At 39.9% G+C, this 27,912-nt stretch overlaps 1 protein-coding gene across 1 annotated transcript in view; it reads left to right on the top strand.

Annotated features, from left to right (window-relative positions):
• The window catches only part of TNRC6C (trinucleotide repeat containing adaptor 6C), a 218,796-nt gene extending 192,181 nt beyond the window's left edge, over nucleotides 1–26,615 (top strand). The window contains 14 exon segments of the mRNA XM_055722083.1: nucleotides 4,487–4,636; nucleotides 5,898–6,044; nucleotides 6,495–6,617; nucleotides 8,012–8,095; nucleotides 8,418–8,649; nucleotides 10,387–10,554; nucleotides 11,688–11,879; nucleotides 12,027–12,170; nucleotides 14,988–15,104; nucleotides 17,438–17,632; nucleotides 19,002–19,072; nucleotides 19,800–19,939; nucleotides 23,489–23,720; nucleotides 23,722–26,615. Coding sequence (XP_055578058.1) covers nucleotides 4,487–4,636; nucleotides 5,898–6,044; nucleotides 6,495–6,617; nucleotides 8,012–8,095; nucleotides 8,418–8,649; nucleotides 10,387–10,554; nucleotides 11,688–11,879; nucleotides 12,027–12,170; nucleotides 14,988–15,104; nucleotides 17,438–17,632; nucleotides 19,002–19,072; nucleotides 19,800–19,939; nucleotides 23,489–23,720; nucleotides 23,722–23,850 — 2,124 coding nt within the window. The 3' untranslated portion in view covers nucleotides 23,851–26,615.
• Nucleotides 26,616–27,912: the final 1,297 nt, after the last annotated feature.

Raw genomic sequence — 27,912 nt, 5'->3', positions numbered from 1 at the left:
TCAGGTCACCCTTGGTTGGTTAACAGGCTCTCAGCACAGCTGCCCAAAGCGCTCCAGCCGATGTTCCCTATTTTACTTATTGTCTTATAACAAGTCGTTATCATTTTGCTTGGCTTTGAGTCATCAGTAAGTTATGTGAGCTTCCTCTTCCTGAAATTGTAGGATGGGTTAGTGTGCTCACTGCTGCCACTCTTCCGCAGCTGATTCTCTCAGCTCACCTGAGCTGAGATTCCCATGAGTTTTCTCCTGCATTTTCTCTGACAGGTAAAGCCAGCACTTACTTATTTTTTTTAACCTTATGTATTTGAGGAGAGAGAATTTCCAGCCCTGACATTTGCTTCTGAACCTACTGAATTCCCTGTTCTCTCTGGATTAGTAGCGCTCTGCGCAACTAAGCTTCACCTTTGAATGTTTGCTTTCACTTGCTCCTCAACACTTGCTCCGATACTCTTCATTCTGTGTTACACTGAGTCAATCTTTGGCACTCAGTGCTTTGTGAATTTATTATTTTTCAGGATGTTATCTTGCCCTGTAGCACCATAAAAGGAGAAGGGCGAAAATCCAATGGCTTCGAGGAAATAAAGATCCAGCCTAGCAGTACCCTGATACGTGATCTCAACCACATTATCTTATACTTGGTGGCGAGCATGCTGTACTTAGGTATCAGGTTTGCTTGAAGATGTTACCTGATGTCTTCTGGAGCCACCAAATTTGTAAGAAAAGCATGTAAGATTTTTTCCTTGAAGTGTCCTTAAAAATACCAGAAATAAGCCAGGAATGCTTCAAAGGAACTTTTCTTGAAAAGTGTAGGGATTTGGTTGGGTACCACACCTGAGTACTGGGGATCAAGTCTGGTGCGTATTCTCACTGCGCCTGTCGAGTGATCTTCTAAGCTCTGAAGAAAAACATGGTGGTTTGCCGATCTGCACTGACCACCTTGGAACTTGGAAAATCTTGAACCACACAGAGGCATCACTTAGTTTTTTAGCATAGTCAGATGCAAGTGTTTTAACTCCTGACCATTGTATTAGACGTATGTGATCAAAAGTCAGGTCAGGTCTCTGAAGAGAAGTAACATCAGCCTGCTTTGGCACTGGCTCAGCTTTTCCTTCTCTGAAGGTTCTGTCAGTTCCACAGCAGACTCGTTTTCCCTCCTGCTCTTCTCCATCTTTGGGTTTTTTATGCCTTCTCCCATACTGCCAGCAGAGTCCCATCTTCCTTTGCCCTCATGCTGCTTCCAAACTTTCCCCCAAATTATTAAGCATGTAGGAGACTGTGAAATGCTCACCTTGCAAGTTAAGTCTCCTTCTCACTACTCTTATTCACTGATCAGCTCTTCCTTTCTACTGTTGAGAAATTCAGGTCTACAAGCCTTGATGCCTGTTGGCTGCAGTCACATTCTTCCAAAAAACATTCTGACTAGGCATTTTCCTGGTTTCTAATTGGAATGTACTGTATGTTGGGCTTTTTCAAACTTATCCTTCACATTCTGATCCCAGTTGTCTCTGGTGAGTGTAATTGTTTTTTCTTTGCCATAACGAATGGGGTTTTTTTTATCACTATGCTTTCATAGGCCTTGCAATTAGGTGATGACCATCACTAGAATTTTAAGGTTCACTTTAAAATTCTTCTTTCCTCCATCTCTGCTTCCTATGAGCCAAATCAAAATCAAAATTTTGAAACCTCTTTCATATTCCCATGTTTTCAAAATAAAAATATTGTCTATGGTTTTAAGTATTGCATTTCCTGCGAGTTTCTTTTGCCTGTACTAACTCCTGTCAGATTTGAAGAGAACTTACTTTGAGGTGAGATTTTAATACTTCCTCTTTCAGAAGAGTGTTTTTCCTGTTTTAAGAAGTTATTAGTAAGTATTTTCTACTAACTGCTTCTGTAGCAGACTTTATAGAAAGGCCTCTGGCAAATCCATCACTCTCACATCTGTCTGTTGGGACATTTTGATTCATGATGTGGCAGTTGTTGGCAGGTGACTGCCAAAGTGCCCAGAAATCCTCTGCTAAATTGTCCATATCTCACAAGGCTAAAAAATCTTTGAGTAAGGCTGCTTCCATTCTGTCATGTTTGGTACATGAGACTATTGTGAAAGACTTCCAAATGTCTAGAAGTAATGCACTGTTGCGCACCAGTCTGGTGCTTTGCATTGGGTAACTGTAGAAGGAAATACTACTACTGGTAGGATTTTACAGTTGTGTCAAGTTGCTTCAAAAAAGTTAAAAGCAGTGCTGGATCGAGCATGTTTTTGATGATTCAGATGTGTAGGGGGCTTGTTTAATTGATTAACCTGAGGGAGAAATGTAACATAAATTTGTAAGAAAATCACTGAAGAGGAAAGGTTAGGTAGAAAAGACTGTTCTTCAGGAAATAATTATTACAGAAAGGAGCCTGAAAAATAATGGGTCACAAACCATTGTAAGCAGTAAAGGTACCACCTGGTCGAGGTTGAGAATGACTGATGAGTACTTTCTGTTGACAGACTAAAATACTTTGTTGAATGAATTGCTTTTAGTTCCACTTCTAGAGCACAGATCTATGCAGCACAGTGGGCACCTTAGGAGAAGTTCAAATTAAAAAAAAAAAAAAAAATAGATCAAAGTGAAGGTGAACAATGTGATATCAACTTGCTACAAAAGACATTTGCTGCAGTTCAGCCAAGGAACACACTTGTGAAGGTGGCCTGGCAGCATTAGCCCGCCTCTTCTGGAAATTAGTTGTCTGAGTCTTCAGTGTGGCTTGTCCTCCACTGTCCCTTGCACTGCCTATTTCCAAAATGAGGAGAAAAAAAAAAAAGTCAGTGAGACAAGACTGGAATAAATTTTGGGGCAGGGAGGGATTGCGTTGGTCTTTCATGGTCAATAAGTCTGTTCACATAGGAAATAATGGCATCTGAAGGAGAGAGCACGCACGAAGCTTGAAATTATTTTCACTTTAAAGGGGGAAGGGTAGAATTGTAAACATATGTCTGTGATCTGAGGAGAAATCCTTGAACCTGTTACTGTCATGCAAGCTGCAGTTGTTTGTGGAGTGTGACTGATGTCCAGCAGAATGTAAAATATCTTGAGCTGCAAGGCCTTGGGGATATCATTAGAAAATTTCAGTGTCCCCCTCAGGATAGTCAGATAGCATGTCAAGTGTCACTTTGCCTGATAGCAAAGAAACTTTTTCTTTGCATCAAAGGAGAGCTGTTGAAAATGCATTTTTCAGGATTAACTTAGAACATAAAATTTACCAAGCGTGCTTGCTGCGTTAGGTCATTTGTTTGGGTATCTGGTTAGCAGACCGTGCTGCTTTTTTAACAGAGATGGTTTATCAGTATCTCACAATCTTCTCGAGGATTGACTTTATTGGCTGAAATAACCTAGCTCCTCACCTATTTAAAACCCTTTCTTTGCAATGAATATATTGCCTGAAAAACACCAGTCCAGCACATTGCAAATTAAAGATTTTTCACTCTGCCTGGTTTTGGAGCTCTACTTTGTACACAGTGTTATTTGATCATGCTAGCCGCAGGCTTCCCAGACATCAAAGCAGTTTGAGATAGAACTTGGTACCCCACTGTAATACTAGCTAGATATCTACCTGTTTGATTGGGGATTATATGATTTATTTTATTTTCTGACTTACTGTTTGCCTCCCATGGGGGCTGCCTTCTGTGCATCGTATCTATGTTAAGCCATGGTTCCTTACAGCCCAGTTATTGGAGGGGGATCCTTATGTCTTCCTAAAATCTGCCTCCTCCTGGGGGATGTTCAGGCAGCACCTTAATCGCTTTCCTAGGAAGGCTATATAGACAGCACTGTCATTATTGGTTGTAAGTGTTTTTGTGTTCATCGGGTACGTTAAGAGCGTAATGTTTCATAGTGGGTAATAATAACTCAGCACTATGTGAATATTAAAGGAGGCTCATATGTCTCAGTTAGGAAAGGGGATTAATGCAAAAATGTGTTTTTAAGAGCAGAGCTATAATGTGGAACCAAATACAGACTGGCGTCAAATAAGCTGACCTGGCCTTTCCCAGGTGCTGGGTTAGCAAAAGCAGCATGTTGTCTGTCTGTGCTCTGCTCTGGAGACTTTGCCAGACTAACGGACTTCCCTGAAATGTGCTGGGCCTCTTCCCTTTCCACCTTTCACTCTGGTGGAGAAGAGAGGAGAAAATCTAAGGGGGAAGGCGGCGATGGCCACATGATAGCTCTGCAATCAGTTGCTAGAATCCCTCCTTTCCTTTTGGAGAGGTGGGTGAGGGTGATTGTGCGTTTGTGGATTAAGTGCAACGAAGTAAAGAAAAACAGTACCTTAATCCTATTTCTCTCTTTCTTCTCCCTTCCCTCCATACTTTTCATTCCTTGTTATCCATACCTTTTTTTTTTAAATTTTTTTGCTCATCCATGCTCTTTTATATTTCCATGGGACACTCTGTGCGCTGCCTGCCTCTGGGCGCCGCACACAGCTCACCCTTTCTTTCTCCAATCAGGATGGCGGCCTAGTGGAAGAGCCCACTACTTCACCATTTTTGCCTTCACCAAGCCTGAAGCTCCCCCTTTCAAACAGTGCACTCCCTAATCAGACCCTGGGCGGGATTGCCTCAGGGCTGGGCATGCAAAACTTGAATTCTTCTAGACAGGTAAGGCGGCTGGGGGAGATCCCAAGTTGAATTTCATCTCTTGGACTCGCTGCTAGTGCCCATCGCTTCCCTGGGGAAAACAGTGCTTTAAACTGAAAGTGTGTGCAGCATCTTTGTTCATGTGAAACACCAGCGGAGAAACTACCTTCTGTGTAAGCGTTTCACATTGTAGGACATAAACCAACTGCTTAGTTGTAATTAGCCTGCTAATTACATGCATCCATTGAAAAGAGACTGTAGCGTTACGGATTTATACCACTGAACCCTGATATAGCTGTGCCTTGATTGATGTGAGGTTTTTTTCTTTGAGGCATTGCTAATTGTCACAGACTCTTAAGGCAGAGACATGGCTCTAATTCGTCTTTCCTGGCTGGCATAATTATTCAGTGATGAGATGGGTGAGGAGTGATGGGGGCTTTTTTATTCCTGCTGTCAGTATCAAGACAGCTCATTGCTTTGACAGGTGGTGAAAGGAAACCCTGCTTCTAGTACCTCTGGTCACGTAGAGCAGTACGGCCAGAGGGGTGTTTTGGCCCCTGCATAGAACATGGTGAAAGGGAAAGACAAGGAAAAGTGGTGGAGGGGAAGATGGATAAACACCAGAGGACTGAGAGGCCGTAAACTACTGTTGATTATGAAAAAGTTACTTTTGCCATATAAATTGGAAGTTCCGGCAAAGATAAGAAATAGCAACACAGAAAAACTGTCTCTCATTCTATGGTGGCTTTTGTTGCATATGCTCTTTGAAAGTTAGGTTCCTGAAGGCAATACTTGTCCAGCACTTAGATCCCATTAAGCATATCTTTCAAAAGTGGAGACTGCACTAATACCATGTCTATTATCAGTAGCTTTGTAAAATGACTAAATATAAAATTTCCTAATTTAAGGATTGCGATGGTTTGAGCTTAATGACTGCATTCTCCTCTCCCTTGCTACAGAAATACAAACATTTTTGGCAAGTACTTTTCATTGTTCATCTTGTGACCATCTAGGGTCATGCATCTATATAAAAGCCACCTTCAGCTTCAGCTACCTTTTGCTCAGGCATCTGTACAAAGATTCAGAGGTTTGGGATGTTTGGTACATGGCAATCTTGCCATGCCTGATTCTAAACCTGACTGTCAGTGTAGTCTGTATGTGCTGGTTTCTTTGTCCATGCCCGTCATAGTCACTGAGGATAAAGTCTGCACAGATAAGTAACTTCCAGGTTGTATGTTGAGTGACGTCTTTAAATGCCAATGTCTCTCTCGTCCTGCTGTAGATACCGAGTGGCAATCTGGGTATGTTTGGCAATAGCGGAGCAGCACAAGCCAGGACCATGCAACAGCCGCAGCAACCGCCAGTGCAACCTCTTAATTCATCCCAGCCTAGTCTTCGTGCTCAAGTGCCTCAGTTTCTATCCCCTCAGGTTAGATGACACTTCCACTCGTGAGTTTTCCCTTTCCCTGGAACTCTTCCATACACACTCTCCTCCATATGCGTTCTGTCATGCTCCTGAGGCTTTGCAGCTACTGTTGCCCAGCTGTGTCTGTGTTGATTTATTTACTAGCCTGTAAACATGTTACACAGGTAAGATTGTCTCATATGTCTATTTTGTACATCATCTGTGTGTGCACATTCATGTGTTCCTTTTTGCAAAAGTAGTGTTTGTAGAGAGCTGCGGAGTTTGTTCTCAGCTCTTTTTCTACAAATGAATGGTTGAATATGATTACTAGGATTTGCATTAGAGCCTCTTGTTAAGTTTTTGATAGTTCTAGTAGTATTTTCCAGCTGATGCCTTGTGACACTTACTAATGGCTTATGCAGTTGCCAGCATTAAAAGTAAATGTACAATGTTTAATACACTGCTCTTTCTTAGGTTCAAGCACAGCTTTTGCAGTTTGCAGCAAAAAACATTGGTCTCAGCCCTGCACAGTTAACCTCGCCAATTAATAATCCTCAGCATATGACGATGTTGAACCAGCTCTATCAGCTGCAGCTGGTAAGTTAAAAGACATGGCAAATATGCCTTCAGTTCTGATTTAGAGCTTGAAGATAAAATAAGAGAATGGCTAACTAAAATTTTAAATGGGTGTGACAGATCTCTAGAACAGATGCTGATTTCTTTGGTAGTGTTTCTTCATAAGGAAACAAAATCATGTGTTTTGCCTCAGGCTTTATAAATAGTTATTTGTGAAATAATTATCATTTACAGCTGATCAGTGGAACTAAGAAATCGGTTGTCTTTCTACTGGTATGAGTAACATAGTATATTTTCAAACAGCACTGATCTGTGTATTACATGCCAGTGTATGCAACTGATTGACTAGCTGGGAGATTTGTGTTGCAACATAATGAGAGAGAAATCTTGGCAGGGCTGGTCACCTGAGTTACCCAGAGAACTCGCTTTGGTTGCCTCGCTAAATAATGAAGTGTAGGGTGAATTTCCTATAATTAATGGAATGTATATTAAACAATCATGTGATGAGAACTACTTGTTTTTTAGAAGTTGTGTACTTTTGCTGTATTTGCAAATTCTATGCATGTGTGTGTGTATGAAAATATTTAATTAGATCTTAAGAATATTTTAAAAAGAGGTACTGCTAACAGTAAATCAGTATTTGCTAGGGTTAAACATAATATTGAGGATGACAATGTAGTTTCGTTGCTGATCTTAATGTGCTAGTCAAACTCTCATTAGCAGCAGTGATACTATTGTTTCTTTCTGCTTATGTTTCCTAGTTTTGAGGAGTACAGCACTGACCTCATGCCATGGTACTAATTGAACAGTACCCAGCTACTTGAACAGAAATCCTTTGGGTTTTAAATTCACATGTTTCAGAGAAACACCTTGAAAAAAATAAATTACTGTCTGGTTAACCACATTAGATTTGTGGCTTTTTTCTGCAATAAAGCAGCACAACTGATTAAATACAAAGTGTTGTCAGAACTCAAAATGGCCAAGCCAAAAATAACTGTATGTATCCTGTTTTTATAATGTTATAAACTTCTATTTACATTTTTGCTTTTTTAAATATATATAACATATATATTAAATAATATATAACAGTTTTTTAATATATATGTATATAAATGTACAGAAAATATTTTCAGAAAAAAAAAACCGGTTCCTTCCTTTAACAACCACTTAATGCTCACAAACTTACTCATCAGATTTTTTATTGATGTCTTTAGTTTAAGATAAAACAAAAAAAAACCCCAAACACTGGACTTAGAAGATACATTTGTAACAAGATTGTTACTTTTGCTTCCTTGACTGTTTTCAGAAAACTCCAATGTTTGTTTTTTTCATTTAATAGTGTACCAGAGTTCAAGCAAGTTTGTTTGGCTTACTGTATATGTTAGGACCTCTGACCTCGCATTTCTGTCCCCTAGGCGTACCAACGTTTACAAATCCAGCAGCAGATGTTACAGGCTCAGCGTAATGTTTCCGGACCCATGAGACAACAGGAGCAGCAAGTAGGTTTGCCTGCCAGTTCAATCTCACCATTAGTGTTCGGTTTCAATAGCTTAAAGAGATTGTGCTACATTATACCAAAGCAGCCAAAGCATCCTTAGACACAATAATCAGTGCATGGCTTGAGTACTGAAAAGGAAAGACTGCTAGAGCAATAAAGCTATTTCACAACATTCATTTGTTGGAGGAAAGCTCTTCAACCCTTAATACAGTCAATTTTTATTTGTAAAGAAATCTATTGTGTTATTTCACCGTAGAGAAAGGCACAAGAAGTCTAATGTCTTTTTGTTCAATTGAGCATTTATTGATTCTTTTTCTTGCCAGGTTGCACGTACAATCAATAACATGCAGCAGCAGATCCAGCAGCACCAGCGCCAGCTGGCACAGGCCCTGCTTATGAAGCAGCAGCCGCCCCCTCCACATCTATCTTTGCACCCCTCTGCAGGCAAATCAGCCATGGATAGCTTTTCACCCCATCCCCAGGCTCCCGGCCTACCTGACCTGCAGACCAAAGAGCAACAGTCTTCACCGAACACCTTTGCTCCTTACCCTCTTGGTAAGTGTCCTTCATTAAAGCAGTTCCGTATGGAAAAGAAAGAGGGAGTATATTTTGTTAATTCAGCATCTAAATCTTTTGCTCCACAGTATGGCAAATACAGAAATAACGATACATTTAGTAAATAAAGCTGAAGTGCCAAAACAAAATTGTGGTACCGCATGCCTGCCTGGTGGTTGTTCAGGCAAGCTGTATCTGCTGACCTGTGCTCTGCCCACAAATACCAGAACAGAAGATCTGCTTAATTAACTATCTACATATGTTGTTATTTGTGAACTAAATATAAATTAACAGTGTCACGTTGTAAAATACACCAATGTCATATTGCTAAATGGGAATGTCATCTGGAAGGTATGCAAAGTCATCTTTCCGCTCTCATCAGTGTTGGTAAGGTGTCAGGTTTGGTCACGGTATTTCAAGAAAGATGCAGATCAGTTTGAAGGAATGCAGCAAGAGTGCTGTGCAGATGATTAGATGTTTCAAAAACATGGCTGCTACGGGGAAAAAATGGAATCCTCTGCTCACTTTAGTCTAAAGACTTAAGAGACATGGTAATCTTCAAAAATGTAAAAGAGTGCTACAAAGACGTTTTCTAGCATGTGGCGAATGCTGAGGGGTAATGAACTTCTGTTGCATAAAAGGAGATCCAGTTAAACATTAAGGATCACCACTTCGCTGTAAGCAGAGTAGAGTACTGGAATAAATCATCTGGGAAGTTTCTGAAATCTTCACTGGTCATTCTGTGGTAGGTTAGCCATAGATATGTCAAATATGACTGATGTCAAAATAATTGATTTGGCCTTGAGACAGGGTGAACAGAACAATCTTTCAGACCTGTTTTCTGTGTGATTGTTTGATGTATGCTACAGACTTCATTTATGACATAAAGGAATTAATTCAATCTCTTTGTGACTCTGTCTGTGCTATGTACAATGGAATTGCCAAGCTTTATCTACCGTGCAGCAGTTAAGAACGTAATTCTGACTGCTGTGGTGAGCTGTTATAGTGGGGAGCATCCAAAGGCAAAAGAATTATGAATTAAAGGCCTAAGTCTAAGAGGTTCTTATATCATATCTCAGCTTCCTGTCATCTGCTAACATTCAGGATAATATATCAAAAAGGACCCAGGTTCATGTCACAAAGCATGTCAAAATTATTCCTTAAATACAGTCTGAGTGCTTTTGTTCTGTGTATACAAAATATATGCTCAAATAGTACAGTACCTGCTCTGATGAATAACTGCTGTTTGTATGGCTTTTTAATTAGTTGCTTTGTTTCAGATTTTTAAAATGTTACTAGCAAAATAAAATGGCAGACATGGTAGTGTGCTGGTGAGATGTTAGGAGTACCTTGGTTTAGCAATGGAATGCTGCAAATTCTTCACTGGTTTAAACATAGCGTTCCAGTGCATTCTTTCAGAATACCTTTTCTGAGACAAGTGAAAAGTAAAGTACTACTACAAGTAGAAATACTGACAGCTTTAAAATATTACTCCTGCTTTTTTTCCTCCTCCCTTTTAGCAAAGTTTTAACATTTTCTGAATTAATGGGAGTTATATTGGTGTTCGTATAATAGCAGAAGTTCTTGATAGTGGGTTGAAAATGTGCATAGTAAATGACTACACATACATACACATGTATGAGAATCAGTATTTAATAATCCCCCTAGCTGGATTTTTAAACACATCTTTTAATCCTCCAGTATATTACCGATATCTAATGACCTATCTCCCCTTAGCTGGACTGAACTCGAACATGAATGTAAATAACATGGACATTACTGGTGGTTTGTCAGTGAAGGACACTTCTCAGTCCCAGTCTCGCCTTCCTCAGTGGACACACCCCAACTCAATGGATAATCTGTCCAGTGCTGCTTCTTCGCTTGACCAGAACTCCAGCAAGCACGGTATGTTGCGTTTAATCTCTGTGTCAGTCTGGCTTTTTGAGACTTGAGTCATATTTCAGTTGTAATTTTTTTTTTCTTGTTACTATTTTCGGTAAGTGCTCATAAATGGTTGGTACAGAGTGCCCTTTGAGACTGTGATATTTTTAAAATGATTTCTGCAGTCATATTCAGCAATGCATCGAAGTGCTAGCAGCTATCATTTCCTACATGCAATGTAGGAATGTTTTTTTTCATTTGCTGATTTTTGTTGCTCAGAACATGGAGTTCAAGTAAAATAAGCCATTAGTTTTGGCAAAACAAGTCCCACAGTCTTCCCCTTACTCCAGATCTGCATACCTTCAATCCAAAAAAACTTTACATTGGCTTTCTCCCACAGTTTTTCCAAGGTCATCAACTTTTCACAGCCAGTCCTGTAAAAAGGCGCAATGGATTACTTAATTACCCACCCTGGGAGTTAGGAGCACAGACTTCATATTTTTCCAAAAGTGGTTGCTAATCTGTTTGAACACCTTTATCCCTAATGCCTCCAGTATCCTGAGTCGTTTATTCCTTTATTTCCTGTACCAAGTTTATTCTGTTAGAACATGGTGCTCTGTTAACTTTATTGTATCCTGGATTTTGTTATGAGTGGCATGAATTATTTCTTTTACAATAGTATTTTTTTCTGCAAGTAGCTGAACTGTTTATGCCAAATTGTTGTTTGGTAGTTTGTAGGAACATGAGAATGGCCATTTCAAATCATCCATCCCATCAGCAGTGAATACCTAGAGAAAGATGGGAAGAGGGTTTGCCTACAGTTTGCCTATATTCCTTAGTATGTCTCAGAAAATTCTTATTTACCGTCAGTGTAATGATTTGAATTACTTAGTCTCTTTTTGGCAGTAATGTAATGTGAATTTCTTTAACTTCAGTGTCTAGATCACACCAGCGGTGTATCTCACAGCTGAAATGCCTAGTAAGGCTTCCAAGGCTTTTAAGCCTTGCTTACTGTGTTTATATTTTAATTTTCTTTTTTATGTTTGTAATACAGAAAGAAAAAAAGAAAGTAATGACATAATGCGGGGACTGATGAAATTCCATACCCAAAATTGGTCCCACTCCTAAACAAAGCCTTTCCATTTCATTCATTACAGGTGCTATACCTGGAGGTTTAAGTATTGGTCCTCCGGGAAAGTCCTCCATTGATGACTCTTATGGCCGGTATGATCTGATTCAAAACAGTGAATCGCCCGCCAGTCCACCTGTAGCTGTTCCTCACAGCTGGTCACGTGCCAAAACCGATAGTGATAAAATTTCCAATGGCTCCAGCATAAACTGGCCACCAGGTAACAAAATACAAAGCATTCGTGTTTAACTGATGTCCTTCAAACATATTGTTGGGTTTATTTATTGAATCCTCATGCCTTCTGATACACAGGCACTTTGGAGAATTATGACTTTATATACTTGTCTTTTTATTATATTTGAAACAGAATTTCATCCAGGAGTGCCATGGAAAGGACTGCAGAATATTGATCCTGAAAATGACCCCGATGTTACTCCTGGAAGTGTTCCAACTGGGCCTACCATAAACACCACGATACAGGATGTTAATCGCTATCTTCTCAAGAGTGGAGGTAAACACACAAATTACTTTCACATCTGTGTGTATTTTCTTTTTCTTTCCAAAAAAGTTGACTTGATATATCATGGATTTATTAATTCTTGCATGTAATCCCAATCTAATAATGCTTCTGCTCTGAACTTTCACTGAATATCCAGAAATACTTGATTTAACTATGGGACTAAGAAGTTTCTGGTTTTCCATGGGAATGTAAATATTTTTATTTTGGAAAAGGCTGTGAGATGTAATACAAACTTCTGTGGTCACTGGAAGTTTTTGTAACCTATAACACTTTGTGTTGAACAAGATTTCACTCTCCATACTCACCACCCTCTTTACATACACTTTGTGAAATACTCAAAAAACACAATACAGAATTCCCACAGTTGTTGCTGAAGCAGCAGGCTTCTGTCATACTAATTAATGGCAGCTTTGTTAGAAGATACATCAGCAAACTAAATTAGAGCAGTTTTGGCCCCAAAACCATCAAAGAAAAGAAAAAATAGGGGACCCTATTTCCCAGTGCCATTTTCATTCCTTTTGTCTTGTTGGCTCCTTCTGGCGGTCTTACTTCAGGATGAAAAGGGTAGTCTCTAAAACAATAACCCTTTGGGATTTTGCTACTTGTTAACTAGATGTACTGAAAGTGAATCAGGAGAAAGGTGGCTTGGTTTAATTGTGATCGGCATGCCGAAATAGGTTGTCCGTGCTCTGTTAGAGCGCACTGATGTGCACAGGAATAGTATAACCAGGCTGTCAAGAAAGGACCCGTCAGGATTAAAAACATGAGTTTGGTTCTAGTAGTTACATCGGTGGTATCTGCGTAGACTGTAAATCAGAACTGTCTGTGAAACGGGTTTCCAGCTCTGAGCTTGTTAACTCAAGTGAAGGGATGTGAAACAAGGGAAGAGAGGCAGGGGCTTCCAGTGCCCTGAATGATTTTAGTTCTCTCACCCAAAAGCAATCTTGATTTAAGCTGAAACATGCAGTATTTGTGTGCATGGGTAACGTCGAATTAACTTTTAATGACCCAAATGTACTACCAGGGCCAGGCAACCCAGATGGTTTGGAGTTAGAAAAGTATAAAGACTGAAGAGTATAAAGTCACAGTTCAGATATAGTGCACCCAAGAAATACTCCTTCTAGGCTGAAAGGCCACCCCTACAGAGCTATCATCTATACTTGTAAGCTAGACAATACCTTCTAAGGTCTTCTTTCTTTATAGAAGGAAAGTATACGCTAGCTCTGTTGGTGTATAATCTGTCTGTGGAGTGAAGAAATAATTACACTACTTAGGGTCAGTACAGGTAAACTTTGCAGAAGTAAACAGTCCCTCAAGAGCTAAAACCTTCTGAGAAGCGGTGACTGTTGGGGTGTGTGCTTCCTTTCCTCATTAGCTTTTTAGCTTGTTAATAATTAATTTTAATTTAAAAATGTCATTGCTGGATCTGTTTCTTTATGCTTGTATAACTGAGGTGTTTGCTCCTAGGTAAAATGATCTGTTATTGTCAGTGCCTTTCCATATGAGGTTGGGGCTGTCACGACATGCTGCCAGGAAAAGACTTGTAACACTGCAGCGTGAAGTACACACGTATTAGCAGAGCTCATCTCCGTTTAGAGGGCTACGCCGCGGTGTGCACCGTCCTCGCACTGTACACACAAAACCTAAGCTTTTGGGTTGATTTTTGTTTTACCCTGTCTGCAAATGAAGCTTTGCAGGGTCAGCTGCTGTGAGCTGAAAGTCTTAAGTCACGTGGAATTGGGAACAGTTCAGCTCTGTGGCCTTTCAATCTGATACAATTCCTCATCCCTGCCTGGGGAATAGATTATTTCCAGAGAAGGCCCTGATAGAGAGTTGTTTTGTTTGAGACTGATGTCTGTGGTGGTGTCCTTTGGAGCACAGTGAGTCTGGATAAAGTAAAGTTTGGTTGGTTGCTGTTCCAGTTGGAAATACAACCTGTGGGGTTTTTTGAGCTCTGAGGGATTGAGATTGTCCCTTTACTTCCTCCCTTCTACCTCAGCACAGGGCCCCTTCCTAAAGAACTTGTGTATTTTTATTAGTTGGTTAAAGATGCTTCAGTATCACCTATGTACGTCAGGAATGATAAGTCACCTAGGATACATACTTAATTTTGTTGGTGGCTAGAGAGAATACTTCCAGCTTTTCTGGTCTTTATAACGAAGATATTTTATTTTATGTTCAGTTTCTTTCATTTGCTGCCAGTAAGGAAATTGTATGTATGCTTAGATAGCTCCTCAGATTGTAAATGATTTACCAAGATGGTTTCAAGCTATTTCATTTAATGTTATCAGTTTAAGAAGAGATTGCTAAAATATATCCTTGCTTTACTGAAAGTCTGCAAAAATCTAAAGATGTGTGTGGGCATCAGGATGTAGGAGAAATGCTTGCCTCGAGTAATTTAGGACAAATCACCCATGGTAAGAGGTTAGTTTATCATACACATCTATGCTCATCTACAGTTGCCATTGCTTAAGTCAGCTGGCAGAGCACCTTAATAAATGAAGCCTGTTCCTTGAGTCTAAACAGTTTAACACTGATTTTTTGAGAGTCATGTATCTTAAAGGGAATGCAGAATTTATCTTCTGCACAGGCACTAGTACATTTGCCAATGTGCCAGCTTTCCTCTACTAAAGACTTCTGCTTCACTTCATCATGCTTTCTATAACATTTCATTCCTAGAGTTCAGAGACCAGGCTGATTAAGGAAAATGCCTTGCATGGTTTGTATTTGCACATAATAGATTTGCTTATGTCACACCAAACATCATTATGCCCATCTTTCTTAGTTGCTTCTCTGCTGGTTCTGCAGGGTCATCCCCAACATCATCTCAGAATGCCACGCTGCCTTCATCGAGTGCCTGGCCGCTTAGTGCCTCCGGCTACAGTAGCTCTTTCAGCAGCATTGCATCTGCACCTAGCATTGCAGGTACGAAAAATGGCCTTTCTACTTTTGCATCCTTCTGCATTCTGAGAAAAGGCCCTAGAAAGCGCTCTCCCAGTTATTACAGTAATGCTACTATAGACAGAAGCGTATTTTCTTAGTACTGTGCTAGGTAGGCAGCTCTCCTGGTAGCTCTTCAGTGGTGAGCATTGGATGGTATGCCTGGAACTGTGCTAAGGAAAAATGTATTTATTCCACTTGGTGCCACATGTCACTCTGAATTGGCATCAAGATTTCTTAATGACTATTTCCGTTGCAACTTTGATGAGGAATATTGTCTAGGAATTCAGTAAAAACACCCCTACTAGACCCTTCCAGTAAGAGCTGATACGAAATCGTTAATAAACTCACTGTTAAAAGTGAACCATCTTCAGCTGAGGAAAAAGTTTAGTAGTACCTCAAGGAAGTACTCTGCATGGCTCTGGAGGGGTTTGGGGCTCTTTAATGTCTTTTAATAGTCAGTCCGAAGTCTGATGCTCCCTTATAAGGGTGAGCTTGTAGACATTCTAAATAATTAACCCATTCTTTTCATGAGCTATAAATTCCAGAGCACGTCTCTGCAAATCGTGGAAACTGCTTGTGAACTACCTACCTAAATATCCAGTATGTCCCATTATAAAAATGCATTGGGGCTTTTGTGTGGATTGTATTAGCATTTTCATATGTAATCAATGAAAACCCTCCACTCCTTTGGATAAAGGAAGGTGCAACCTCCAGGTCATGCTGCAGAATGCAAAACAAACAGGGCTTGTTTGAAATGTTTTATGCCAGTGAAAGGGAAAGAAAGGAATGGCTTGCTTTTCTGTTATCTGCCATGCATTTCTGCTTTATTTGCTTTTTATTTTTTTGCAGTGTCATCTAATCTTTGTGTTAACCCCATGAGAAGTAGTGACATAGCAGCATCTTCTCTGTGGTAATGTGCATGTATCATGTGCTACATCACAGGCTGAGCTGCTCTGAGTTGTAAAACTCAGACTTTTTCCCTGTTTACCCCCACCATTTTACCCGTATCAATGTTTTCATCATCATTGTCAAATTATTTTTTTTTTGCTACAGTTTGCAAGAAGATGGGAGAATGGTTGCCCTTTCACTTAAATTATTATGGTTCAATATAAAACCATTGAATGATAGAGGCAATTTGGGGAGTGTGTGTGTACATATATATAACAGGCTGTGATTTGGTGACTGCTAAATTTGGCTTTAGGACTATTAAAAAAACGTCGATGCCTGCCTGATACAAAGCACTGATTCAGTCTAAGCTTAATCTGCTACTTCAAATCTGGTTTAAAAAACGGTTCACAAGATTTTTGCATCTTGGACTTTGTCAGACCAAGTGTTTTCTGTCTGCAATCAACATCAAAACATTTGTAATCGCAGTCTCATTTGCTCTGGCAGAAGATGCAGTGATGTGACCATTTCAGTCCATTCCAGTCCAACACGTGCAGCTAACGCTAGTGATGATGGCACTGTGCTATGACAAGGAAATTGGGCTCCAATTTTACAACCTATGTTGGTACAAGAAGAAAGGCAGGGATGTGTAGGTCTAAAGATGAATAAAGGGTTTTGTTTTGGTGTCTGTAATTTTGAATCAATTTTGTCTGCCACTCTGGATGCCAATCCATACATCTTATTCCTGGGTTTTGTATTATTTTACAAAACTCTGATTTGGCAGGAACAGCAGTATGGTAGTTTAAAAACTGATCAAGGAAATAACAAGAGTAAAAAGTTACAAAGAGTGACAGGTTATGATATGGTCTAATCAACCTCATTTTTCTCAAAAACAAATGGAAAAAACCCCAGTATCTGTTACTTCGAATATTCAGAAATACAGTTTTTGTTGATCTTTGATCTTTGGAATTTTAATTTATCAGAACAATGTATGGATATAGTGGTTAATTTGTATTAGATTAAATGACTTATGTAAGAAAAAGTGGTTAAGTTCTATTAAGCTTTTGAGAGACAATTTTGAAGTGTTTCATTATAATTTTGATGAAATTAGATTTCAAATACTTAAGTCCATTTTCTGGTCTTTTTCAGATGTATCGGTTTTTATGAGAGCAAAATAGTAGGAGATTTCAAAAAGGGAATGGTATACGTAGCAGGTGTTGGGAGATTCATTAAATAGAAAATTCTTTGAAAATGTAAATACTAGCGTAAGTAGGTTCAAAGGATACAGGATTTATATCACTGGATGGTACAGAATGCTGTTCTTTTCTCTCCTGAAAAGCTGGAAGAATACTTTAAATACAGAAGCTTGATGATTACCCATTAATTGCTAACTAAAAATACACAAATGTATTTTTTTTTTTCTGCTACAGGTAAATTGTCAGACATCAAGTCTACGTGGTCCTCTGGCCCAATCTCTCACACACAAGCCTCTCTATCCCATGAACTATGGAAGGTACCCAGAAACACTACTGCTCCTACGAGACCACCTCCAGGCTTAACAAACACCAAGCCATCATCGACGTGGGGTGCCAGTCCCCTGGGTTGGACCAGCTCTTACTCCTCTGGTACTCTTGACTTCTGCGTTTTGTAACACCTGAGTGCTGTCTCTTTGTAATTGTTTACTTTTATGCTGTGTTAGCAATAGTGAGGCACCCCATAGCTGTGGATTAGGCTCCAGAAACTTGAGGTTTAATACAAGTAAGAGTGTGTCTGTTTTGGGGATGAAGCTGTTTATTTTAGTTAGGATAAGGTGTAAATACTGTCATCTTTCAGGTGGTCATATTAGTAATTTTATGTAGGAATTGCCAAATTATTGAACTCCAACTGGGACTTATTTCCATTTCCTTAATTTCTAAAAATATCTTTTAAACATGTGTGTTGTTTTGTGGTATGATCTATGACTGCCTACAAGGCTTCAAGATGAGCAAAGCAACCCATGGAATTTCATATGGAACACATTTTTGGAGTGTGAAACACTTAGGACCCAATGGCATCGCAAAGCTCAGGGAAAGTCTTCATTCCTTCATGCAGGCTCTTTTTTTGGATGTTGTTTTGCTTAAATACAAATACAAGAAACCATGGATTTGGCTATATAAATAATGGATATATTAATGTTTGTTTGTGAAGTATTGTCAGCCTCAAAAGTATTACACCTGTTTTATAAAGCTGACTGTTAATCTGCTTTCACGAAGTTGGGAATTAAATGTTCTTCCCTCTTCTTGCTGTTTGTTTTGTGTCTATTTTCTTCACCAAAACCCCACCTGGTGGGAAGATATTGCTGATGCCAGGATTGTCTCTTTAGCCTGAGTATGGTCATGTGTGTGACCACAGAAGTACTGCAGTTTCTCAAATGCCACTCATAAATGTCAAGCTTATACAGTTTCTCATTATAAAACACCAGGCTTGAAGTTTGAAAAGCAGGTTTTGTTGGTTATGTCCTTGTATCTTCAATCAGAACACTGTCAGTGCAGAAATACCTATTTTGAATAAGTCATATACATTAACCTATCATGGGCAAGACAGCAGAATGCTGCAGTGCTATAAAAATAGCAATAGCAAGCAGCAGTCTGAGCTTGGACACTTGAATTGCTTTTAAAATGTGTCTTCCAGCTTAATTCTAATGGAACCTGAAGATACAGTTTGTTGCAGTGTCACACCTGTATCCACTAGTTTTCTAACAGTTATTGTGGGAATGTGAAAAATGGTGCATACCTTTTAAACATTAAAAAAATTAAAAAAAAAAAAAAAAAAAAAAAGCAGGTTTTCAGTCAGCAACCTCTCATTCCAGACAATAAATCAAGATGTGAGTAAACCGCTGTAAGTTCTCAGTAGCAGTAACGCTTGCTGGTGTGCTGTGTTTCCAGATAAGTTTTCTACTTGTAATATGCTCTCCACAACCTGGTAAAATGTTTTGGTGTGGAATTTGTGTTGTAGGTTCTGCATGGAGTACGGACAGCTCAGGGAGAACAAGCAGCTGGCTGGTTCTTCGCAACCTCACGCCCCAGGTAAGTAGAATTGTACATAACTAGTTTTGATAACAGACTTGCCACGTTTAAGAGATAAGAACAATGGTTATCAGCCTTGGCCGTTTGATCCATTTGAATGGAAAATAATTATTCTGCTGCATTTATTATAAGTGTCTGTCTTCTACAGGGAATTTGTTACATTTTCAAGGTGCTGTCAAATCAAGTATGAACTTTTAAGACTGTGATTAGTCATTCAGCGTGCACCATTTATGTATGTGTAAGTTTGGAGGTGAATGATGTTTCAAAGCAGAGAGATGTAAAATCTGCTTTTCCTATGGGGTCAAATAGGACACTTCTAAGTGTCAAATCTAGTCCTTCCGGAACACAGCATCATTCACAAGGAAGACTATAAGCCACAAAACCTTGAATGTGGACATCCAAATTAATCTTGGGGAGAATTTAGGTGGTTTATGGACAATGTGCTTTTCTTTTGATTTATCTCTGGATTTCTGTGGACTTTTAATGATAAATATAACTTGCATAATGTAAATTGGGAAATTTTGTGCACTGGACTGCAGGGAAGCCTTAAAAAGACAGGTTGTCTTATTCAATGAAGACAGTGATAATTCTATATATAAATTCTTCTTGTCAAAGAAAACCACTTTTTTCCCACCTGTACTTACTATTTAGCTTTTAAAACCTGTTTAGTTAACAAGCATTTAAAGTAAAATCACAAAAACCTTTCCCCCTGTTTGTTTCTTACCAGATTGATGGCTCCACACTGCGGACACTGTGTTTGCAACATGGCCCTCTAATAACATTCCACTTGAACCTGACGCAAGGGAATGCTGTGGTCCGATACAGCTCCAAGGAGGAAGCAGCCAAGGCGCAAAAGTCTCTGCATATGTATGTTTCTGCTTTCTCTTTCCTTTGTTGTGAAGCTGGTTTTATCTCAGAAACTATTTTCTTAGGCATTTATTTGTTAGGACTCGACACCGATCACTAGTTAGTTTAATGTGAGTTTTGAAATTGCCTAATGAGACAGAGAAAAAATAATTGGGAATAGATACTCGTACACTACTGAATAAGAGGTCATTACAAAACTTGATAATAGATATTCGTTAATAATGTGCTCAGTAAGGATTTGTCACCTCTAAGGCTGCAAAGAATTTATAAGATGTGATAAGAATTCCAAAGGAAGCTCAGAGAGAGCATGAGACATGGTTTTAGCTTTAGAGAGCAACAGAAAGCACGGAACAATGACAAAGAATGTGTTTGTGGTGGTCACCTTTTTTAAAGGATTTATGAACGAAATGTATGACAACAAAGTGCGCTTTCTAGGTGTTTCAAAATCCATAGGATTAATTGGCATAGTACACAAGGACTGGAGAATTTGAGTGATAAAATCAGTGACATTAGGGAGGGTTAAGAATGTAGAGACTGATGTTTCAAAGAAATACTTAGGTGCTCAGCGCTGGAAAGCAATTTTCTTTATCAACAGGTTAGACCATGAGTATATTGAAAAACACTGATCATAGCAGAAACATCATTTGGAACTAGTTGTACTACTGGCATGATTACCTTCCCTATACTTACAAATTTAGGAGCAACGGTTGCTCCCTATGTGAAATTGCAACTACTCTCCCATTATGAACCTGGTGAACAGAAATTGTAGTAACAATATTTACATTAATGAGCATGGTGCTTTTTAAACTGTTGATCATTAATTATTACAAAGCAGCATTCAGAACAATTGGAGATGAAAAATTGACCCATTTTAGTTATATCAGTTTAGATGTGGGCATCAGGTAAAAAAGAATAATGCCAAAGGCAAAATGAGTATGAGAGTTTAAAGATAAGTGCTTATTTTAAATACGTACATGGCAATGTCATTACATTATCAGTGATCTGGAAGGCCTCAGTTTAAATTGTTTTTTTAATAGGTTGTGGCATAACTATGGTTACACTGCTAGCAATGACAGGACAGACCTTTCTGAATGAAAAGGATTGAGCTACGTATGTGTTGGATATGCTGGCAGGGTCACAGTGTTAAAATACAGTGGGATTTGTTGAAGCCAGCAGGACGGTGTTAGGCTTCCAAGAGATACCAAGATAAATGTTTACATGGAGTTGATCATTGGACAATACGTCGCGGAGCCAGCAATCTCAGACCCATATTGTATCCGAAACAGCGTGGCCAGCAGAGCCGGGGCAGTGCCCATCCCCCTGCGCTGGGCACCGGTGCAGCCGCCCCTCGGGCCCTGGGCTCAGCTCTGGCCCCCCACTGCCAGGGGGACGCAGAGGGGCTGGAGCGTGTCCAGGGACGGGCAGGGGGCTGGGGAAGGAGCTGGGGCACCAGGCTGAGGGGGGGCTCAGGGGGGAGCTGGGGGGGCTCAGCCTGGAGAGGAGAGGGCTCAGGGGGGCCCTGATCACTCTCTGCAGGTGCCTGACAGGGGGGTGCGGGGGGGGGGTTGGCCTCTTCTCCCAGGTAACAAGCGACAGGACGAGAGGGAAAGGCCTCAGGTTGTGCCAGGGCAGGTTTAGACTGGATAGTAGGAAAAACTTCACTGGAAGGGTGGCCAGGCACTGGGACAGGCTGCCCAGGGAGGCGGTGGGGTCACCATCCCTGGAGGCGTTTAAAAGCCGTGTAGATGTGGTGCTGAGGGATGCGGTTTAGTGGTGGCCTTGGCAGTGCTGGGTTGATGATTGAACTTGACAATCTTAAAGGTCTTTTCCCACCTAAATGATTCTGTGATTTGATATGAGAATAGCTTGCTCACACTTTCCATCTCTGGTTGTGTGGGGTTTTTTTGCTATATAAATGAGGAGCAGCAGTGATTAATATTTTCGAAAATGAATTTAAATTTTTTTGTGGAATGCACAGGTTTCAAAGACTGCATTTGGATCTCTTCACTTGCATATTTAGGAAAGGTAGAAATTCTTAAGATGTGATTTTCAGCAAGGAGCATTTGCACAAACCCAGCTTGGTGATGGCTTCCAGGCTGCAGTCAGGCGGTGGGGGGCAGTAGCCATTGCAAGGACGTTTGTATTCCAACAAAAGGGTAACTGTTAATGTAGCTGTTCAGAGTTCCGCGCCATGCAGTGGGGAGACAATTAATACAGAGAACCTGGAGGTTTAGGCAGACACTGCCAGGTCATTTATCTTTCATTCTTCTTTGAAAGATCTTAGGTTGCAAAATAAATTTGAGAAGAAAATCAAAGCTAGGTTCTTGGAGGTGTTCTGCATCCATTGCATTAGTCATGCAGTTACTCTTGTCAAATATATACAAAGGGAATTAATTTTAAACATACTATAAAAGAAAAGTGAGGTTTCAGGAAATGGGGATGTGGGTGCGGAGGGGGGAAGACAAAACCTTCAACTTTGCAGGATGAGTGGGGAGTTGCATTGAAGTACAAATCAGTTTTCAGAGTACAGCCCCAGTGGGTTTCAAGTGCAGCTTTAAATAAAGCAGGAATAAGCGTTGGGCACAGAAAAGTTGAACTGTACATTGAAGAGTTAATATTAAGCATTTCAATGGGTTAAGACCTTTAAGGGTATGAAAGCATTGTTGATGGGGGGGGGGGGGGGGGCGGGGAAGAGATTCTCTAATCTTTCTGAGTTTGTTTTCTGAAAATATTTTGAAGTATTTTAAAACGCAAAGGAATTGCATACCTCATGGTCTGGAGCTTGCTTTGCTACATTATATGATGCATGGTTGGAGCTATGTTTTATATCTTTATAGTAAAGCAAAGTGCTGGAATTGCTACAGGTCACATTGCCCAGTGCTCAGAAATAATAAAAGCTACAACATTTATGCAAAAGCAAAAGTGGGGAAAGGAGATGTTGTCAGGTGCTTGAGCACAAACTTGGAAACAGCATTTCAGGCTTTGCTGTAACTAAAAAGTTAACCATTGAGTGTGATGGCTGTAGGCACCCTGAGGTGCAAGGTGTCTGAATTTTATTCTGCTCTTGTATCTTGCAGCTTAAAAAAACCCAGCTTTTCCTGGTTAGTTGATTTTAAAATACCCAGCAAATGATTGAATCTGCAGGATTTAAATACTAGAATATATTCTGTGATGACAAATTAATGCGAAGAGAATAGTTTTTGAAAATGTATTCTAATAAATTTGTCATTATTGGTGTAATTTATTACTGATAATGCTGGTATGCTTGTACCTTTATGCCTAAATCGATGCGTGTTAATAAAGCGAGGCGGTCTCCACGCATGGCTTTGTGTGTTTGCCTGCGGATGCAGAAAGGTAGAGGGAAAACAGGACAGAGGAGCCTTTGTTTAAGAGACCGGGATGACTAAAAGCGAGCAGATGTGGCGTAACATCTCACCTCGAATTCAGCTTGGGGGCTCACCGATGGGTCTCTGTCCACCCGGCGTATTTCCCCAAGTGCCCTTTGCACCCCTTGTTTCATGTCGCTGTGCCTTTTGTTTTTGTCCTCAGGTGTGTCCTGGGAAACACTACCATCCTGGCCGAGTTTGCTGGTGAAGAAGAAGTCAACCGCTTCCTAGCCCAAGGCCAGCCGCTGCCGCCCACCTCCAGCTGGCAGTCCAACACTGGAAGCAACCAGACCCGCCTGGGCTCCTCCAGCAGCTCCCACGGCTTGGTGCGCAGCGACGCCGGCCACTGGAACACCCCCTGCCTGGGGGGCAAGGGGAGCAGCGACCTGCTGTGGGGGGGGGGTGCCTCAGTACTCCAGCAGCCTTTGGGGACCCCCGAGCACCGACGACGGCAGAGTTATCGGAAGCCCGACACCTTTGAATACTCTTCTTCCGGGTGATCTTCTCAGTGGGGAGTCCATCTAGGAAACAAGAGAAACAAAATGGAAATAACAATCATCAGCACTAAAGGAAAAATAAAAAATTGTAACCCTTTCCAGTCCCGGGCTTGATGAAGAATCCAGCTTTAACAGATCAGACTGGCAGCCCTTTTTAGTACCTCTGTCCAATATCGAATATGAAACTGCAGAAGCCCTTGTGAACTGTTCCTGAAACAGTATGGGCTTCTTTTGGTCAGTGTCACATGCTAATGACAGGTTTTTATTTTTTTCGTGGCTTTTTGTTTTATGTTGTCTTTTTATGTTTGTATGGTGATTTTCAAAACAAAGTATAAAAGCTGCTTAGAATAGGTCTATCATGAAGGGCACTTTTCAGAATTTGGGCTGGAAAGGGTTATTTTATCAAACTGGGCGGGGGGGGGGGGGGGGGGGCGGGGAGGAGGGGAATGAAAGCCTATTTAAAATGAGCCTGTGACTATTATGCACATTACCAGAGGCGGACCCACTAATCAGAAAGGGTGAAGTGTGATATTTACCATTGGTACAGAAAAGTAATGAATCTGAATGGTAACTATTGACTGTACAGGTTGGGGGGGGTGGGGGGAGGGCAGGGTTGGGGTGTCTCTGTGTCCACTACTCCCATGGATCTGCCTATGCACATTACCCTTGTTTCATTACTTTTTCATGTCATTTTTTAAATCCCAAAAATATAAAAAGTAAAAAAACAAACAAAAAAAAACCACAAACAAAAAAAAAACCTACAAAAAAAAAAAACACACAAAAAAAACCCCAACAAACAAACAGAAAAACATATCAACATGCAAATACTTGAATCCAGCAGGCCAATAACAAAATGTGAACACTTTCTAAGTCTAATTATTACACTTCCAGGTCAGCATCAGTACACAAAAAACAGGCTCTAAGAATTTTTTTTAGTGTTCAGACTATACGTTTTCGTTGGAACAGATGTATGTATGTGAGTGTGCTTGTGTGTATGCGCGCGCATGTATGTGTGTGCCCATGTGTGGTTTAACTAAAAGTGTGAATTTTTTCCTTTTATTCAGTATATGCTTTTTATTTGCTCATTGGTCAAATGTTTAATTGTTATTAGCTTCTAACTTTGCACTGAGTGTCCGCAGCCCTTCTTGTAGCTAATCCTATAATGTTAGAAAAAAAAAAAAAAAAAAAAGAAAAAAGAAAAAAAAAAAAGAACTGATAGAAGGGGCCGGCGACAATTCACGTGTAAATGTTTACTCAAGGACTCTTATCGCATTTTAAAAATTACAGTGTGTATCTCTGGAGAATAATATGTATATCTACCTTTAGCGGCTTTTTATTGTGGACTAATGCAAGAAAATTATTACCGGAGTATTGCACCATTTTTCCATTCGGAATATAAAGTTTAAAAAAAAAAATACTCTCGTTGAACTGTGGCCATAGATAATTGTAAAGAGTTGATAGTTCCCTTGCAAGCAGGAACAGAAACAAGCACTTGGACATAGGTTTTGACTGCTTTTGGAGGAGCCAGGAGTTTTGGCTCCCACCTGTTTACAGACCTTTTTTTCTCCTTCAAACTTTAAAATAAAAAAGGAATTAAAAAAAAAAAAAAAAAAAAAGAAAAAAAAAACTTCCATCGTAAAGAAAACTATTTTCAGAATGAAGATATGCTACTTCAGAGCTCTGGGATTGAACAGTGTTGTTGTATTCTTTTCTTTGGCCATTGCTGTGTACTATTTTTGTTGTTGTTTTCCTCCTCTTCGTCAAAGTGGCGAAAACTTTGTGATCACTATCTTGCACATGGTGGAAGATGTCTCAGGAAAGCCGGGTTTCCCGAGGAGCAACTCCACACCATTTCATGTATTTTTAAAACCCAACTCCTAGCACTGAAGATATTATTAAAAAACAAAATAAAATTAAAAAAAAGACAGTAAGAAAGAAGAAAATACCTAATCTAATGTGTAGCAGTTACATATTTACCAAATAATGGACTCAAAAGAAATAGATGTTTGAAGAGTGCTTTATATATTAAAAAATCGCTTTATGTTTAAAAAAAGATCAATGTTTTTGTTTTGAAAGGAAGAAAGACAATGGAATAACATACACTTCAAGTATGTTTTAAAAATTATATGAACATTGTGCTCCCTGCCTGCTTGGATCAGGAAACTTGTGCATTACATTATTTTTTTTTTTTTTTGGAAGATTAGCTTTTTAATGGTTTTATCAGATTTAAAGGGTCCTGCAAGATTGCAAATTAACAAAAGCTGGTTTTATAGAGGATCATGAACTATGCACAAACTGGGTTCAAGACTTGTTTTTTTTTCTCAAGTTTTAGTAGTGTATTTAGCTGAATAACCTTTCCTCAGAGTAATTGCATCTCATTGCCATTACACGCCTCCTACATATATATTTTATATATATATACACACACACTTATATAAAATATGTATGTGTGTATGTGCGTGTTTACATATGATGTTCCATGCTGAAGTTTAGCATTGAGTTGTAGAAAAACTCCTGATATTTTAAAATTGGGAATGAAAAATTCTGTTTAAGGGTTGGGGGGTGGGGTTTTGTTTTGGGGCTTTTCTTTTTTTTTTTTTTTTTTTGCCTTTCCTTTTGGATTAAAGATGTCTGTAACTCTGAGATTAAAAAAAACCAACAATTGTGGCTTTTAATGTTTATTCTCCTCATAGAATGTGATTGTTAAAGAACATGCACCGAAAGTTGCTTTCAAGAGTACGAAGATTCTTTGAAACTTAATAAATTGCAGTTTTTTCTTGGCTGTTGAAATAATGTGTATTTTTCTTTTATGCAGGGGATACTAAATATATATATATATATTGTTAAATCTGTTAAGGCATTTCTTGGAAGAAGTTTTAACTCTTTCGATATGATTAAGTGTACAGCCAGGCAAATCGCTCCTGTAAGTGTAGTCGCACACTTTGAATCTGTGCTTGTTGGTGATGGCATTCTCATAGCTTGTACCATGAATGCTTTGCATATCACATCCCAAAAGAGCGCTGCATAAAAAGCAGTAATCATTTTTGTTGTTGTTGTTGTTAGAATTCTGTTTTTCTCATTTATTCATGTCTTTGGTGATATAGAAGATGAGTCATTAACACTTGGAATATTGCGAGGCTGAAGGCTCCTCTAGCTTTCCCGTTGAGTCACCCCGTAGCCTTCCATTTGCCAGGCCTGGACATCTCTAAATTGCCAGTTCCACTAAACTTTACGAGGTGGGTAGATAGCCTGTAAATAAAATGGAGGAGAAAAACCAAAATATTTTCGTGTTTGGCCTTTCAGGTTTGAAATTAAGGAAGATATTCACAGTGGCTAATGTGAGGCAGAGGAGACAAACGGCAGAAGGTTCGTGGAGGAACCCGAACCTGCTCCATCTCCCTTGTCCCCAGTTGAGCTCGTGGTGTCCTCCCACCACCACCAAGCCGGCTCTTTGCCTCCGGGTGGCGTTGAGGTGGTTTGAACTGGGAGCGCAATTCATGGCAGGGCTCTGAATTGAACCCCCGCATTGAACTGGGACTCCAGTGCTGGTGGGTTTGTACGGTAAAACTCTTTCCACTGATCTGTTTGGGAAGGAAAAAAACCCTAAGGTGAAGAACTGGGTTAAGAAGGCAGTTGACAGCCCTGACCACCACCGGCACTGCGGCTCTCCCCCGTCCTCGCTGGCGCTGGGATTACTGGCTACTCCGCCAGAAACTAAACGTTTAATAAGAAAGACGCAGGGGGGACCCAAGCAACTCTTGAGAGTTTGCAGTTTGCTGGCAGATGTGATGCAGTTTAAAACTCAAATCTAGATTTGGGGTAACTTCTGTTACCTAAATAGCCAAAATACCCAGTCTGAAGCCTGTTCCGCTCATTTTTTCATTGATGCTGCCCCAAAGCTGCACAGCTGTTGCCATGGTTGTGTTTCACCGTGAACTTCTTCCCCTCTGTCGCCTTTTTTCTGTTTTCTCTACCAGCTGTTTGTAATGAAATTGTTAGAAGAGAGTTGCCTTCTCTTTCTTTTTCCTTCCCTGTTTTTGTCTTCCATAAGGTTGGCAGAGATGGCTTTTTTTAATCAGACGCACTCTTA

Source organism: Falco cherrug, chromosome 1, assembly GCF_023634085.1.
Source record: "Falco cherrug isolate bFalChe1 chromosome 1, bFalChe1.pri, whole genome shotgun sequence".
Classification (NCBI taxonomy): Eukaryota; Metazoa; Chordata; class Aves; order Falconiformes; family Falconidae; genus Falco; species Falco cherrug.
Note: the sequence above shows the minus strand (reverse complement) of the source record. Positions and strands in the feature narration are given on the sequence as shown.